Here is a 15,218-nt window from a genome sequence, read left to right on the forward strand (position 1 = left end):
CCTTCCTGGGCTGGGGCAGCCGCGGCGCGGTTCGGCCTGGTTCGGCCCGGTTCGGCCCGGTTCGGCGCGGTTCGGCCCGGTTCGGCGCGGCCGGTGCCGCAGGAGCGGGCGGTGCCGGCCTCCCCCCCGCGGGGCGCGGCGGCGCCTTTGTCCGCAGGGCGGCAGCGCTCCGCGGGCCTCCGCGGGCCTCCGCCGAGGAGGCGCCCGGGCCGGGTGGAGGCAGCGCCGAGCGCCGCTGTCCGGGGGCGCGAAGCCGGCGGCGGTTTGCGGCGCGGAGCGCCCTGTTCCCCGGGGCGGGGGGTGATTCAGGGTTCAGGGACGCGTTTGCAGCAGCAGCAGCCAGATAACGCGTGTGTGGTTTAAGCAAACAGAGCGGCTGGGGTTCCTTTCGCAAGAGAGCGGGCACAAAATAAGCAGCGTGCATTTGATAAATGGTGTTTTTAWCCGTAACTTTTGAAGGGGGGCGTTAGACCCTCGGGTTGCTGACGAAGAAGCTCCCCGGTGAATTTTCTGACAGTTTATTTTGTCTCACGAAGCTGCCAGTTCCGCTGCTGCGCAGGCTGMGCGTTGCACGCACATATGTGCGCTTGCACCTTCCCTTCAGCTCCCCGCAGCGCGAGGAGAAAACCCAAACGGTGTCGAAACGGATTTAAAAGCGGAGAATGCAGCGCACCGGGAAGAGCAGCCTTGCTCGGGCAAAACAATTAAGCACACGCCGTCGCGTAAACGCGCCGCCCTGAAACGCGCTGTCACTGAGTTGCCAAGCGCTCGCACAGATTCTCGGTGAGTTTTGCAAGAGTCTGGACCCGCCCATGAGCCAAAATGGATCTCGGTGGGAGCAGCTGCCTGCTGCTGCCTCCATCCACGGAGCAAAATCGGACCCTGGGATGGTTTTGCAATGCTTTGCCAGGCCGCTTGACATAGCAGGTATAAATTAGAGTGCAAAATGCCTGYGTTTTTTTAACCGAGAGGGGCCACCTTTAATGAAAGCGTGCGTTTACACAACAGATCTGACTGCCGTGCGAGATGTGTCCGTGTCCGTAAGTGACGGCAGCGCTGCGGAGGGACCTCAGGCCGTGGCATCTCTTCCAGTGCTGCTTTCTTCAGGCCGGCTGGCGAAGGAGAAGCCTGGGGCTTTTTGACGTCTGGCTTCTCCGACCGAGGCAGAAAGCTCTAGCTGCGTTCTAAAAATGTGCTTATGGGTCATTAAAAATACTACGCCCTTTTGAAAGGGAACAAACTTTGTCCTAGTTACTCTCTGGTTAGTCAGGCCTGCAGGCAGCTTAGTGCAACCCTTCTCCTAAAAACGATTCGCTCGTTTAAAGATCATAAAGCAAATTAGGGTGAGTGATGGTATGGAGCCCGGAAGAAATTGCCTACAGCCAGCGATCAAAGCTGGGTTACGGTGACGTACCCGTGCCCGCGGGAGCTCGGTGCGGGGTGCRCAGTGCATCGGGCGCAGGATTTAGCCCGGGGCAGAAGATCCACATCAGGCTGAGCGTCATCATTAACACGCTTAACAAACGTGCTAAGCGGTGCGGAGGCCTCACGACTGCGCTTGGGCGCTGATGTGTGGCTGGAGGAGCGAAAAATCCCCGTACCTTTTTTTTTTTCTTTTTTTTTTTTTGGACAAGTGAAGGACCCTGGTTTTACCTAAATATGGATCATTAGTCTGAATCTGTGTGAAATGTCTCCTGTTTCCCATCATGGCACATGTTGCAATCGGAACGAGCCGCTCCTCAGGAATTCAGTTTTCCAAACTGTAAAAGGGATGGCAGAGGTTGTGCTTTTTGGCCAGGGTTTTCAAACTGGACTGGAGATTTTTGAGGGTCCTTAAAGGGGCCTGGTGGTCGGGAAGTGCTTCGGGAAGAAGGGACTCCTCTTCAAAACCAGCCAGGCTGAGATGGTCAGCGCCACGCTTCCCAAACGCACAGCGATGGGTGAAAGCCGAGGAGAAAAGGATGTTTTTTCGTAGCTTTTTTTTTTTCTTTTGAAGTAATAGTCCAACGTCCTCTCTGTTTGTTGTTTTCTGACCTTTTGCAGTGGATTTTCGGCTTCCACTGCCGCACGCTCCTTTGTGACTCCGACGCYGGGAAACCTCCTTAAAAACGAAAGCTGAGGCTTTCAGACAGGCCCCGTATGGGGCCTTTTCACAAAAAGCCATAAATCGGAGGATTCACAATAAAATTGTAAAGCTTGTAAACGAAAAGAAGAAAATGAAATGTTGGGACCAGCCAGAAGAGACCAGATGACTTTGCGAGCCGGAGACCCACCTCATCTGAGCCCGCCTGTGGATTTGAGTTGTGCCTTTGGTTTTGAGGCAGTAGCGTGGTGTAACGAATTTGAACAGACCCGTACGATTAGTTAAAGACGAGCAGGGCCAAGATCAGCCTTTCCCCTCTCGGGCTGAGCCCCTCTAGCAGCGGTGCAGGGGGCCCTCTGCATGCTTCGGGTCGGGCCCGCGCTGCAGGGRGCTTCGGGGCCGTCCGTCGGTGTGACGGGCGAAGGGGAAGCGGCACGTGGAGTCCGCGGCCTCTCGTTGCGCTCTCCTCGCCAAGGCCGCAGCACCAGTGCCCACTGTTCAGTACCTCGGTGGCCTTCGTGGTCACCGGGCCTTCTTCCAACCCTTCTGCACCATCAGTGGGGGCCTTCTCCAGCCAGGAATTGAATCAGGTGCAGGTGACACTGTGCTCTGGATCCAATGGATCACCTCCAAAAGGCACTTCAGCCTAGACCGCAGCTCCTTTGGCGGTGTCAGTCATCATCGGTTTCGTAAAGTGCGGCGCTGGGGGGCACTGAGCTGCCCTGAAACCTTCCAGGAGGAGCTTGCAGCATGGGGGCTTGCTCCTGGGAGAGAGGCACCGTCCCAAATAGGTGCCGTCACGGAGGTCTCTCCTGTGCTCGCGCCCGCTGAGTTTTCACGTACGAGTGCCAGATGGTTAGGATAGCAAACCCTGCTTGAGAAACGCGCGGTTTTGCTGTCGGCCAAAGGAGGGTTAAATGTTACAGCAATGAGCAGGGATTTCCCAAATGGAGTAGAGGCTCTGCAGAAGGCCCCGAACCTTGTCAAGCCAGTAAAACACGTTTAAAGTGCTCCATATACATAAACGTTTTCTCCAAATGGTGTCATGGCTTTTCCTACCCTCTCCTAGGATTTCACAGCACATTTATTGAGGTTTGTTTTCAGGTGATTGTAACGCGAGAAAGGTAAAAATGGATTTGCATCAGAAATGACTAAATTGAGGCCTGGGGGTGGAGGGAGGTTGGATGCTGACGGAGTGGATTGAGGGAAATGTGTGCTGGGCGTGAGGGACTCGTTTTGGAGACACGGCCTTTCGACATGGGTGGAGTCATCATGTCACTGCTGGCTCTGGCTAGGCTGAGATACAGTTAGATGAACAGTCCCAGAATCTGTATCTGAAACATAGACGATGCCCTTTTGGTAGCCTTCTCTCAGGGTAGTCTTTTGATGGCCATAGGTGGGAATAAGATTCCCTCTGAGAAGTGACCACCTTGCCTTTGAACCCACCAGTGCCAGCACGTAAACTGGCACGGCACAGCCGTGTAACTGTTGAACCCGACCTGAAGCTTCCTCAGAACCATCTGGAGGGACAGGTATTGGATCTGCTTTCTTCCCAAGCTAGTTGTGTGCCTGCACCTCCGGAGCATGCTAGTGATGAACTCGGCCCTGGGACTTCCCCAGTGATAMGTATCGCTGTTGGGTCAGAGCCAGCTAAAGCTCTGTAGCTTCATGCGAGTGGTGGCAGTGTAGGTGTTAAAAGGTTGCATGTTGGATTTTGGCATTTGCGCTGTGTCTGTTGTTACGGACAGGTTTGGTGGCCAGTAATCACCTTGTTTCTATCAGCAGTCTTTTATCCAGGATGATGCCAAACCACTTGGCGTTATCAGCGTAATCGTTCCTTGTTGTTGCCTAAAGGAAAAGGAGCTGAGTTGGCCATGCTCTGGTTAAAGGTGTTGTGCTGCCAGCTGGATGACTCAGGGCTGGTGGGAAGAAGGGTCTCTCTCCATCTCACCACTGCTCCAAAGAAAGCAAAGGATGAGTAGCAAGGTGGGCAGTGCTCCTCGCTCTGCTCGGCTCCCTGCCGCAGGYGTCCCAGGGTGCCGGGATCAGGCAGACGCTGCCCTGCAGCGGGGATGGAAGCGTTTGCCCCTGACCGTGGAGAAGGAGAACTTCTGCCCCGTCCCGTTTGTGCCTCCTCATGGGAAGCACCTTCCCACGTGGAGGGATGCTGCTGCCGCTGGTGGGAGCTGCACAGCGCCGGGTTTCTAGGGAATGGACGGAGATGTTCCCTGGACAGAGATGTTCATCAAGAGCTGCCTGGAGCCTGCCTCGCACCTCGGTTCACCCCAGAGCAGCGGTTGTGTCTGTACCTCCAGCTTGGGCCGTTCTCAGCTGCTTGTTCGGAAATGGCCAGGATACGGCTCCTCCTTCCCCAGTTCACTACAGCTCACCTCCACAGCGCAACAGGAAATACTCCCGTTGATTTAATTTTAGCCAAAAGGACTTTGGAGCACCTGAAGAAAGCTGCCTCTCCCTTCGCTCGCGGTGGAGCATGCAGCCTGTCCTGCGTTAGGGGAGYGCCTGGACGAGGTAATAGCGCAAATGCAAAACCTCGGCTCCTTCGCCTTTCCRCTCCGGGTGCCCTATGGAGGAGAGGGGCGGCTTGCAGCCCGCTTCGGAGCCGTGGAGATGACCTCTTGGGAAGCGGGGAAGGAGGAGCCGCGTCCTGGCGACTTCTGAAGGAGCAGCCTGAGAACGGCCGTAGCTGCAGGGCGCYGAGCGAGCGCCGGCGCAGCGCGGAGGGAGCAGTCAAACAGGGGTGGCTTCGGGAGAGCTTAGGTCTCCTGCCTTTCCTTTTTGGCCAGGTGCTGTCTGGTCACTGCTGGGTGCAACTTTCTCCAAAACGGGTAGCTGATTTTGATGCCAGAAGGATCAGTTRCAATAATTGATTTCCAGTATTGCCCAGCCAGCTTATAAAATAATCTCTGGCTATCTGACRCTGGAGATGGTCTAATAAACTGATGCACTCCAAATCCCATTTGCAGCTGTAAGATCTTCCCAACGCGTAAGCGCGGGCTGCGGCTCGGGAGCATTGAACAAGCTTGATCTTTTCTAAGTGATTTGGCACTGCACAGCTGTTCAAACTGGTTTCGTGTATTCAAACTGGGAAGTTTGTTTCCTGGAGGCCACGAAGCGGTGACATGGGACAGGGGCTGGTGTTGAAGGGAGGCTGCTGCTGTAGGTCCCGGACTGCTGCGAGGCGGCTTTGTCCGGTGGAAATCCGGCTTTTCTGAGCATTTGGGATTTCTGTTTTGCTAAAACCCGCCCCGAGCATCTAGAAGAAAAGATCTTTGTCTCCCRAGCGTGAGCAAAGAAAGCTCATAGTTTGTGGCTGAGACCCACCAGAAACCCCCTGGCAATGAGACTTCAAGATCCAGGCGTGATTCACTTACCATGTGTGCACGTAGTCCCCGTGCTCGGGAATAGCTGGGGCTGGCGGAAAGCAGGGCCTCGGGGTCGGCGCCGGAGGCAGGGACCGAAGGGTCTGACTTCAGGCCACTGGGTTTGGAAACCCCTCGCCTGAGCCAGCGAACCAGGGACTTTTTGCAGAAACGACCGCAGRTGTGCTGGACAGCATGAATAATCACCCGTGTTTTATTTTTTTTTAATTTTTTTTTTCCCTCCCTGTTCTGGGAGGTTTGGAGACAATGTAAGGAAAACTACTGGAGCTGGCTTGAGCTGCTGGCAGCGCAATCATCTCAGCTCCACGGCCCGGGAGGATGGGTCAGTGATGGGCATCCATCTCGCAGCTGCTATCGAGCGTGGCTGCAGTGGCTGAGCGCTGGGTCTCCGTGTCCCATCCCATGGCTCCTGCTGCAGCCTCGCGCTTTCCTCTCAATCCGCTGGCTCCCCATGGGCAGATGGTCCTCGGAGGCGGAGGTGCCGTTGTAGGGCCACCTGCATGCTGCGTCACCGCAGCCAGGGCGACATTCACCTCCATGACCCAGARGACGAGGTCCTGCACGAGGGCGCTGACGGGGAGTGTCTGGAGGAGAGCCCTGAGAGCAGTCAGATGCCAGGAAGACATGGCCAGCAAGGGGGACTGAGGGCCTTGGAGCCTAGCAAAGGGAAGGCTAAGGGAGGTGTTGCACCAGTCTTCGCGTATGTAAGAACATGAAGGCCCAAAGGGAACAACCTGTTCTCCATATCAGCTCTTGCAGGACAATAAGCAATGGTCTTTTTTTTTTTTAACCAAGGGAGTTCAGGTAGGGATCAGGTGGCCACAAGCAGCGTGGAGTCTCCATCGAGGTGTCTGAGCACAGGTGGGACAGACTTTGGCTGTGTTGGTGCTGTGTGTGTATGCGTTAACTGACCTGGTATGATCCTGTCCAGCCCCACTGCATGTGACTCTGCACTTCGCAGAAGAAGAAAGCAAACAGTTCTTGGTTTACTTTTTTAAGCAGGTAGCTTTGCGGAGAAGACCTATGAATGGAGCTCGGAGGAGGAGGAGTCCGTGAGGAAGGCAGGACCAGTGCAGGTCCTCATCGTCAAAGATGACCACTCCTTTGAGCTGGATGAAGCCGCGCTGAACCGCATCCTCCTCTCGGAGGCTATCAGAGATAAAGAGGTTGTGGCTGTGTCTGTTGCTGGAGCTTTTCGGAAAGGAAAATCGTTCCTGATGGACTTCATGCTGCGATACATGTACAATAAGGTATGGCTGCAGGTTGCAGGTGGTTTATCCTGTGGGTGTGGTGCTGCTGCTCCTTCCTCCTCATGCCTCTCGGCGATGCGCCGGAGAGGACACTGGCTCGGTGCTCTGGGGGGGTTCTGCAGCCAGTCTTTCACCATGGGGCCTCCCAAGCCATCCTGGCAGAGTTGTTCGTCAAGGAAGCCTCCGAAGGCTCGTGCTGGGTGCTGGGGCAGTGGGGGACAGACARTTTCCCTGCTGTGACAAAGCTGGCAGAACTGGTGCTCTGGGGCAAGGCGTTGTGGTTGTGCAGTGGGGCAGGATAGGGCCTGGTGGAGCAGAGCTCTTTTCCTGTGGTGTAAGCAGAGCAGCCCCTTCCACAGCCCCGTGCACCAGTGGGTCTCCAGTGGGCCTGTGCCTTTCTGGAGTTTGGAGTGGAGATGTTCACCTGGGCTGCCCTGGAGCTAGGGTGGAGGCAGCATGGAAGAAAGGTGCAAACCAGCAGCTCTTTCCGTTCCCATCTGCAGGATACAGTGGACTGGGTTGGAGATTACAACGAGCCGCTGACCGGTTTCTCCTGGAGGGGAGGGTCTGAGCGGGAGACGACTGGCATTCAGATATGGAGCGAGGTTTTCCTGGTGGACAAGCCCGACGGCACAAAGGTGTGTGCTTCTCTGCTGCTCTTTTCACTGCTTGTCCATCGCTGGGCAGCTCGTTTTCTGCTCCAGTTTTTGCTAGGCTGCCCCGCTTTGCATGGGTGGCTCGAATGACTGTGCAAATTTAGAGAAGGTCTTTGATTCCACATTGCTAATTTAGCACGAGTGGGTTTRATGCACYGAGTGATCCGATGTCCAGATGTCCCCCTATGTCCCTGGTGTGCTCTCTGGGTGTCCCTTTAGGTCTGGGCATGCTGGAGTTTATTTCTYTGTTGTTGCCAGGGATATCGAATCCGAGATCCGTGCAAACTACTCCCCTTTCCTACAGCAGTAGCTGTAAAACAGAGCATCTGTGTTCAGGATACTYGAATACGACCAGAGCTGTCGTCTTTGCGTTAGGGCAATGCCGCAGATGCAACTTGTAGCCGGGGTRTTTGTGTTCGTCTGCTCTGTAACGAAGAGCTCAGCACAAAAGCAACACTGAATTATTCATCGCGTGATTTCTAATGCTGGTCGAACGAGGTTTGGGTTAAGGATGCGCGATAGCTGCTCTATTTGGCTCCGCGACGTGAAGCTAGCGCAGGCTCCGGAAGAGACCGAGCCGCGCGGGCAGGAAGCGCTCGCGGGTGGAGGCCGTTCCCTCCTCTGGGCCGCGGGGCGCGAGCGGGGATGCGCTTGGCCGTCGTCCTCCCCCAGCTGCGAGCCTGAGGCAGGGGCCGCGAGGCCCTGACGCAGAACCGCCGCTGGCGTCCGAGAGCGGTTTTGCTCGGGTGCGGGCGCGCTCCTGGGTGCAGAGCGCTGACTTGGAGCGCTCTCCTCGCAGGTTGCGGTGTTGCTGATGGACACGCAGGGGACCTTCGACAGCCAGTCCACCCTGCGGGATTCGGCCACTGTGTTTGCCCTGAGCACCATGATCAGCTCAATACAGGTAAGGAGGAGGACATCTCCAGGGCTCAGTTCCCAAAAGGTCATGGGAGCAAACCAGCAGCTTGGCACCAGCCTGACAGAGCAACCAGCCCGGGCCGTAGGTGGGAGAGACGAGGCCAAAACGCTGGCTGYGCCGAGTGCAGGATTCGTGCACGGCCCCATTTACGGGGAACGAGCTCATYTCTTCATTGCACCCCAAGAGCAGGGCCAGCAGCAGAGGGACCTGGGGGAYGGCACAGCAGATGGGCTGGGGAACTGAGTAAGCTTGTGTCTCRCTGCTGCTGAAGAAACCTTGGGGTTGGAGGTGTTTGCACGCGTCAGGTTGTTGCTGCRTAGCCTGTTAGGGTCTCCCTTTCTGCTGTCCGGCTGTTGCCCTTAGAGGACAGCATTAATGAGATGTGTCTTGATGCAGAGCTTGGTGTGGAGCTCAGCACATCGTGTAATTGGAGAAGGACCTGGATTTACCAGGCTTCCAGGCTGCAGCACGATCACCTTTGCTGCTCCTCTGCTGGCCTGCTTTGCCGTGCAGGGAGGAGCAGTGTCCGTCTGTCCAAGGGCACGCGTCTATCCGGCAGCACAGCGGTGCTTGGGGCCCATCTTGTACCTGAGCGGCRATGGCTCGAGCCTTGTCCCCAGGGACAGGTTGTTCTGAGTGCRCCACAATTTCTGTTTGTAAATGCAGGTTTATAACTTGTCCCAGAACGTGCAGGAGGATGATCTGCAGCACTTGCAGGTAAGYCCCCTCGTCCCCGCTGCTCAGCATCGCCGGGGCCTGGACGAGCGCTTCGCCTCGCAGGCTCTGCTGCTCTGTGAGGGGTCCCAAAAGGGCCTCTGAGTTTCCCACCTCTCGTTCTGACATGGAAGTTATTGCTCAAAATCAACGTGCATGAGCGGGGGCAGTGAAAAAAAAAGCTGCTTTGGCTTATGTGCTGGGGAAGTCCAAGGCAGAAACTKCAGTCTTCACCTTGTGTGGTGGGATCTCCTGCTTGTTAGGAGGCTCCCAAAGAAGCCAGGTGCTGCTTGCTAGGCTTGAATCTGAATATTGCCCCCCAGTACTGGTCCAGTGCAGGTGTCCTGGAGGGCTGAGACAGCCCTGAGTGGTGGGTGCAGGCAGCTAACGGGATTTTGGTGGCTGTCATGTCCTGTCCGTCTTCTGGTGTTACCTCTGCCTTTAGTTTTCTTTTCTGTAGTTGGTTGGTTAGTTGGAGGTGGGGAGTTAATTTGCTTAACAAAAAGAAAAGCAAACATCTACCTGGAAAAATCAGTGCTGGAAGAGTGCTGTCGTTCTGGGCAGTACGATTTTTTCACAGTAATGCCTTTTTAACGTTTACCTCAACGGTTATCAGCGCGCCTTTGGTCTTTCCGTCTGAATTTGAAGCCGCTAGTGTTTAACACGTTGACCCATTTTTAGGCATCTGTGAAATACATTAGCGGGCCTTCCCTTAAAAATTACAGCCCGGAGGGACTGCAGAGCTGGGAAATCTTTCTGGAAGCTGGTCTTACAGGGGTTGCGCSGGGGGGCTTTGCCGGCAAAGTGCTCTTTGCTGAGCTCCTTTCCCCTTCTGCGCGTGCCTCCGAAAGCCAAGTGGTGCCGGGGGCGCCGGGCGCTGGCCCTGCGCCCCGGGCGCTAAGCGCCTCTCGCGCCCTTCACGCCTCTTTGCAGCTTTTCACCGAGTACGGCCGGCTCGCCATGGAGGAGACGTGCCTGAAGCCTTTCCAGGTGAGCGGCTCGGGGAAGAGCCGGCGACGGCCGGGGCGGGTGGCGCGCGGCAGGTCCKCGGCCGGCCCTCGCGGGCGGCAACCCGCCTTTCCCGGGAATTCCCGGCGGCGGCAGAGCGAAGCCGGGGCTAGCGCAGCGCTCCGGCTCTGCCCGGAAGCGCGATGCTTTCCGCTCCGTCAGTAAGGAGGAGGCATTCGAGAGAAACTTCTAGTTATGCTTAAACCCTTAGGGCAGATCAATAGCCCCGTCTTAATTCTTAAAAGGCCACCAGGTTGGTCGACGAAGGTGACGGTCACGGCGCTATTTTGCCTCCCGTGAGCCTTATCCCCRAAGGATGCCAACCAGAACAAGGGAGCTGCGTGCCCAGCCAGCCTCGTAAACGGATAAAACATTTAATTAACTGAGAGACGAGCGAAAACCCCGAACTGATTTTAGTTGGGGACGCGTTGGCGTGCGCCCGACCTGGATGGGACGCTGGAGCCGGGCTTTCTCCCACAGCGGTTTTTATAAAGATCGAAAGTTGACCACGCTGGTATTTATTTATTTTTGGTACGGAAACTTCGGGCGTGACTTTAGAGATGGCGAACGGCAGCGATTTCTTACTCACCCCGTCTCTCCCTTGCAGTCCCTTATATTCCTTGTTCGCGACTGGAGCTTCCCGTACGAGTTCCCCTACGGCTCGGACGGCGGCGCCAGGTTCCTGGAGAAGCGGCTGAAGGTTCGTGTGCCCTAAAAACCTTGGGGATGAGCCGGGGAGAGCCGCGCGCACGCGTGTGCTCCACTGACGCCCGGCGCCGTCCCCGCCCAGGTCTCGGGGAACCAGCACGAGGAGCTGCAGAACGTGCGGAAGCACATCCACTCCTGCTTCACCAACATCGCCTGCTTCCTCCTGCCGCACCCCGGCCTCAAAGTAGCCACCAACCCCCACTTCGACGGCAAACTGAGAGGTAGCGGTGGAGCGGCCGGCGCGCCGCGAGCCCTTCCCGCCGGCGCACGGGTCCGGCCGTGGGCGACGCTGCTGGCTCTCTTTGCAGAGATCGATGAGGAGTTCATCAAGAACCTGAAGGTCTTGATTCCCTGGCTGCTTCGGCCCGAGAGCCTGGACGTCAAGGAGATCAACGGCAACCACATCACCTGCCGCGGCCTCGTCGAGTACTTCAAGGTATCGCCGCGGCAYGGGGGGGCTTCTGCCCTGGCCCCCGGGAAGGGCAGCAGCGGGCGCAGCTGCGYCCCGGCGCCTTCGGTCCGGCAATGCTCTCCGGCGTTTTCCCGCGGAGCGGCGGGGCCGGGAGGAGCGCRCGCGGTCGCGGGTGCCACCTCGGTGCTGTTTTGCAGGCGTACATAAAGATCTACCAAGGGGAGGAGCTGCCGCACCCCAAGTCCATGCTGCAGGTAGGTGCTCCGGGCGCGCAGAGACGCAGCTGCCCCCGGGATGGACTGGGTTTCCCGCGCGCTGCAGCTCAGCTCGCGGCCCCACTGCCCCTCTTGCAGGCCACCGCGGAAGCCAACAATTTAGCAGCAGTGGCCACTGCCAAGGACACCTACAGCAGGCGGATGGAGGAGGTAGGCGGYGCGGCGTGCGGCTCGCGTTCCCATGGCCGCGGGCCGGCAGCGCCAACGCGCCCAGCGCGACGACTGCGTTTCCCCGGCAGGTCTGTGGCGGGGACAAGCCCTTCCTGGCCCCGAGCGACCTYCAGAGCAGACACATGGAGCTGAAGGAGGAGGCGGTGAAGCTCTTCCGGGGGGTGAAGAAGATGGGTGGGGAGGAGTTCAGCCGCCGCTACCTGCAGCAGCTGGAGACCGAGATAGACGAGCTCTACATCCAGTACATCAAGCACAACGACAGCAAGAACATCTTCCACGCCGCCCGCACCCCTGCCACGCTCTTCGTGGTCATCTTCATCACTTACGTGATAGCCGGTGTGACYGGCTTCGTTGGCTTGGACATCATAGCCAGCCTGTGCAACATGATCATGGGCTTGACGCTTATCACACTGTGTACCTGGGCGTATATCAGGTACTCGGGGGAGTACAGAGAACTGGGCGCAGTAATAGACCAAGTGGCCGCAGCGTTATGGGACCAGGTAGGATAAAGCGGTCTCCAAACTGCTTTTTTTTTTCCCCTCCTTTTCTTTTTTGTCAAAACGAAAGCGCTGGATCTCGCCGCTGATTCGGTGCTGGGATCTGGGCTCGCCCCTGGCCCACGGTCGGTGCTGGGGTTGGGCGCTGGGCCTGGCGGTGCTGGGTTGGTTGAGTTGGTCTCCCTCCAACCTCTTAGTTGTTTTTTTTCCTTTGGTCTGGGGCGGCCTAGTGCTGTAAACACGCAGCTTGGGGTGAAAAACCCAAAGCGTGGAGCAGTCGCTTTCTTCCCCCGCTGGTGCGGTGGTGCTGGGGGGGGACATGGGGCCGGGCCCGCCTGTGCGAGCGCTGCCCGTTCCCGTGGACCTGCCTGATGCACAGAGCTGTTTTTGTGTTGTGTGTTTTCTTTTTTTTTTCTTCTCTCCTTTTTTCCCCCTATGCCTCTCCTCAGGGAAGCACAAATGAGGTAAGCAATGTGTGTGTGTCCCCTCTCCCCGGGTTGTGACACCCCTTAGCTCCCACGGGGTCCTCAAGGCAAAAGACAGAGGAAACCAAAAGGACCTGCTAACGGGGGGAGGGCAGAGAGTCCTTGCCCTTTGGCATGACTGTCGCTTCCGTTAGTCCTGGGCTGGAGCCTGGTGCATCCTCCTGCACCAGGTGTGTAACAAGAGACAAGTGCGGCTGTTCTTGCCGCTGACGCCTGGCAGCTGTTTCTTCTAGTTTGCAGTTGATGCTGTTTTCGGCCACTGCTTTTCTCTTAAAAGAAAATTGGAGTGGCTCTCAGTGGTCCGAAAGAACGTTTTATAAACGTAGCTGATGCTCATCGTGTTGCGTTCCCCAGCGGCCATTGCAGAATGCCTCTTTTGGTACCTCTCTAGGTCCAAAAATGCCGTGAAGTGCTGGAAGTTTCTCTTAAATAGTACTTGAAGGAGCGTTTTCAGGCATAGGAGACACCCCAAAAGAAAGAAACCCAGAGAAACTGCCTGAAAAATTCTGCCCCAGACCCATCCAATCCTCTAAACACATCGCCCTGTGCCCGCAAACCTCCAGCTCGCTTTCCCACGGCACATCTGGTATGCGGTCAGCATGGGCTTAGGAACCCCCAAAGTCATCTACTTACCCTCCTCCTTGCTGAGACTTCTTTAGGCTCTTCTGGTTATTTAGCCACCCAGCACACATGGCAACAGCCCCCTGGCTCCAGACTTGTTTTCCTGTCAGTCGTCAGCCTTGTTCGCACCTTGTCATCATCTAGGTCATCATCTAAGAGCACAAAAACACCAAGTGAACAGATGTTCCCAGGCAGGAGCTAGTGCTTGCTTTCCCCCACGTTCATTTGAAATGGAAGCCTGTCAGATCTGCGATAACTATTCCCTATAAAGCCTCTGCAATTAGCGTTCAGTAAGACGTCAGCAAGGGCCATTATACATCAAAACCTCCTGCACAACATAAAATTTATCTGCTTGGTGGTGTAAAACAAAATGCTAAGGATGCTGAAATACATTTTTTGCATGTAAAGCCTATTGAGAAGGCTAATCTTTGTAGATACCTTACTCCCACTCCAGAAATTTCTTGATTTAATATAATTCCACAGAGCTTTTCCCATAGGCAAGAAGTTTTGAAAGATTAGCAAACTATTGAACTCTACTCTCAACTTTTGGACATTTCACCTATGATCAAAAGTTAGTGCACAAAAATTGCACACTGCAACTGGTTAGAACCTGCAGTTGCAATATGGAAACAAAAATATAGAATGTGTCTCCTAAGCACGCTGAACTAAGAAAGTAAGCGTATTCTCTTTTTTAGGCGTTGTACAAACTGTATAGTGCAGCTGCAACTCACAGACATTTGTATCATCACGCCTTCCCTGCACAGAAATCAGAGTCTACCGAGGGCTCAGAAAGGAAGAAAATGTAAGCCCGAAGTTCTCCTGTCCGTGCATGAACGAGGCGCATACATCTAATCGTCAGTGAAATCCTCATCGGTGTATCCTTCACAAGATCCTGCTGCGGAGCAGGGAGAGTGAAGAACAATTCACTTGTAAGATGGCTCTATATGTTCATTTTACTTTCACAACATGCTGTTTGATGGGAAGATGTAGGCATGTTTATCGTTTTGTTAATATGTACATACTTGTTTTGCTGCAAATACAAAGTGCTTTTAATTTGTACTATCAAGTGTAATTCTCAGCTAATTTATGAAATCTTATATTCACATTTTTAATTAGTATTTCATGATCATGCACATGATACTGCAACAAAATACTTCCAGGCAAACCCTAGCATTATTCAAAAGGCAACTTATTTTCAGATACTTGAACAAGTGTAACATGTAATCAAGGTTTTTCTTCAATTAACTTTAGCTCACATCTCCCATGAGCTACTTAATTACATCAACAAAATAAAAAGGTGTTAACTTGCTTTATCAGGAATCGTACGGACACTTCTGCTACAGTATATTAATGATATTGTAAGGAAAGCATACATTTTTGTTCCTAACTAATGCACAAAATATCACTTTGTACATGTATTTGAGAAAGTTTCACTGTATTTCTGTATATATTCATTATAGTGCATAGAAAGTGTGTTCAACAGTTCTATTCTTTTATCATCAAAACTATTAAAGTTTGCTTTTGGTTCCTAAGAATTCATTACAGATTAGCAATTATCACAAGAGTTTAATACTTTTTTTTTTTAATATACATTCTTTTCTTGGCATCCTTTTGGTCTTTGGAATTGGTGCTTCAATTTGTAAGCTGACATTTTGAAAATACACTGACCAGATGCACCCCCTCTGAGATACTTTTGTCACCGAGAGGGTAAAGCCAGACTCTACAAGTTTTAGGTGAAATAAAAATTCCCATTTCTTAGGGCTGAAGAAATGCATCTAAGAGAAGCAAAGCTAAAGATCTACTGGCCTGTTGAAGGACAGCAAGAGGTAGAAATACATTCACTCACCTTACTGTGATGTCRATTTGAAGAACTGATGCATTTCAAGATGTAGAATTTGCACTTCGGGGTTAAGTCCGCGACCGCTGTGCACACTGTCAGGTTAGGTGCCGCACACTTGAAGAGCCAACAGTTGGGTTTCCACAGAACGCTGYTAAGTGCGACAGCAACTTTCTTCTGC

At 54.5% G+C, this 15,218-nt stretch overlaps 1 protein-coding gene across 1 annotated transcript; it reads left to right on the forward strand.

Annotated features, from left to right (window-relative positions):
* The first annotated feature begins 5,984 nt into the window (after window positions 1–5,984).
* Window positions 5,985–14,876, forward strand: ATL1 (atlastin GTPase 1). The gene is made up of 14 exons (XM_085297881.1): window positions 5,985–6,090; window positions 6,487–6,734; window positions 7,238–7,372; window positions 8,190–8,294; window positions 8,976–9,026; window positions 9,957–10,013; window positions 10,639–10,731; window positions 10,822–10,960; window positions 11,048–11,175; window positions 11,349–11,405; window positions 11,505–11,576; window positions 11,666–12,097; window positions 12,544–12,558; window positions 13,896–14,876. The coding sequence occupies exons 1-14, from the start codon at window positions 5,985–5,987 to the stop codon at window positions 14,004–14,006; spliced, it is 1,749 nt and encodes a 582-aa protein (XP_085154007.1). The 3' UTR covers window positions 14,007–14,876.
* Window positions 14,877–15,218: the final 342 nt, after the last annotated feature.

The sequence above is a fragment of the Rhea americana genome, unplaced genomic scaffold (genome assembly GCF_003343005.1).
Source record: "Rhea americana isolate MKP2758 unplaced genomic scaffold, rheAme1 scaffold_131, whole genome shotgun sequence".
Taxonomy (NCBI): domain Eukaryota; kingdom Metazoa; phylum Chordata; class Aves; order Rheiformes; family Rheidae; genus Rhea; species Rhea americana.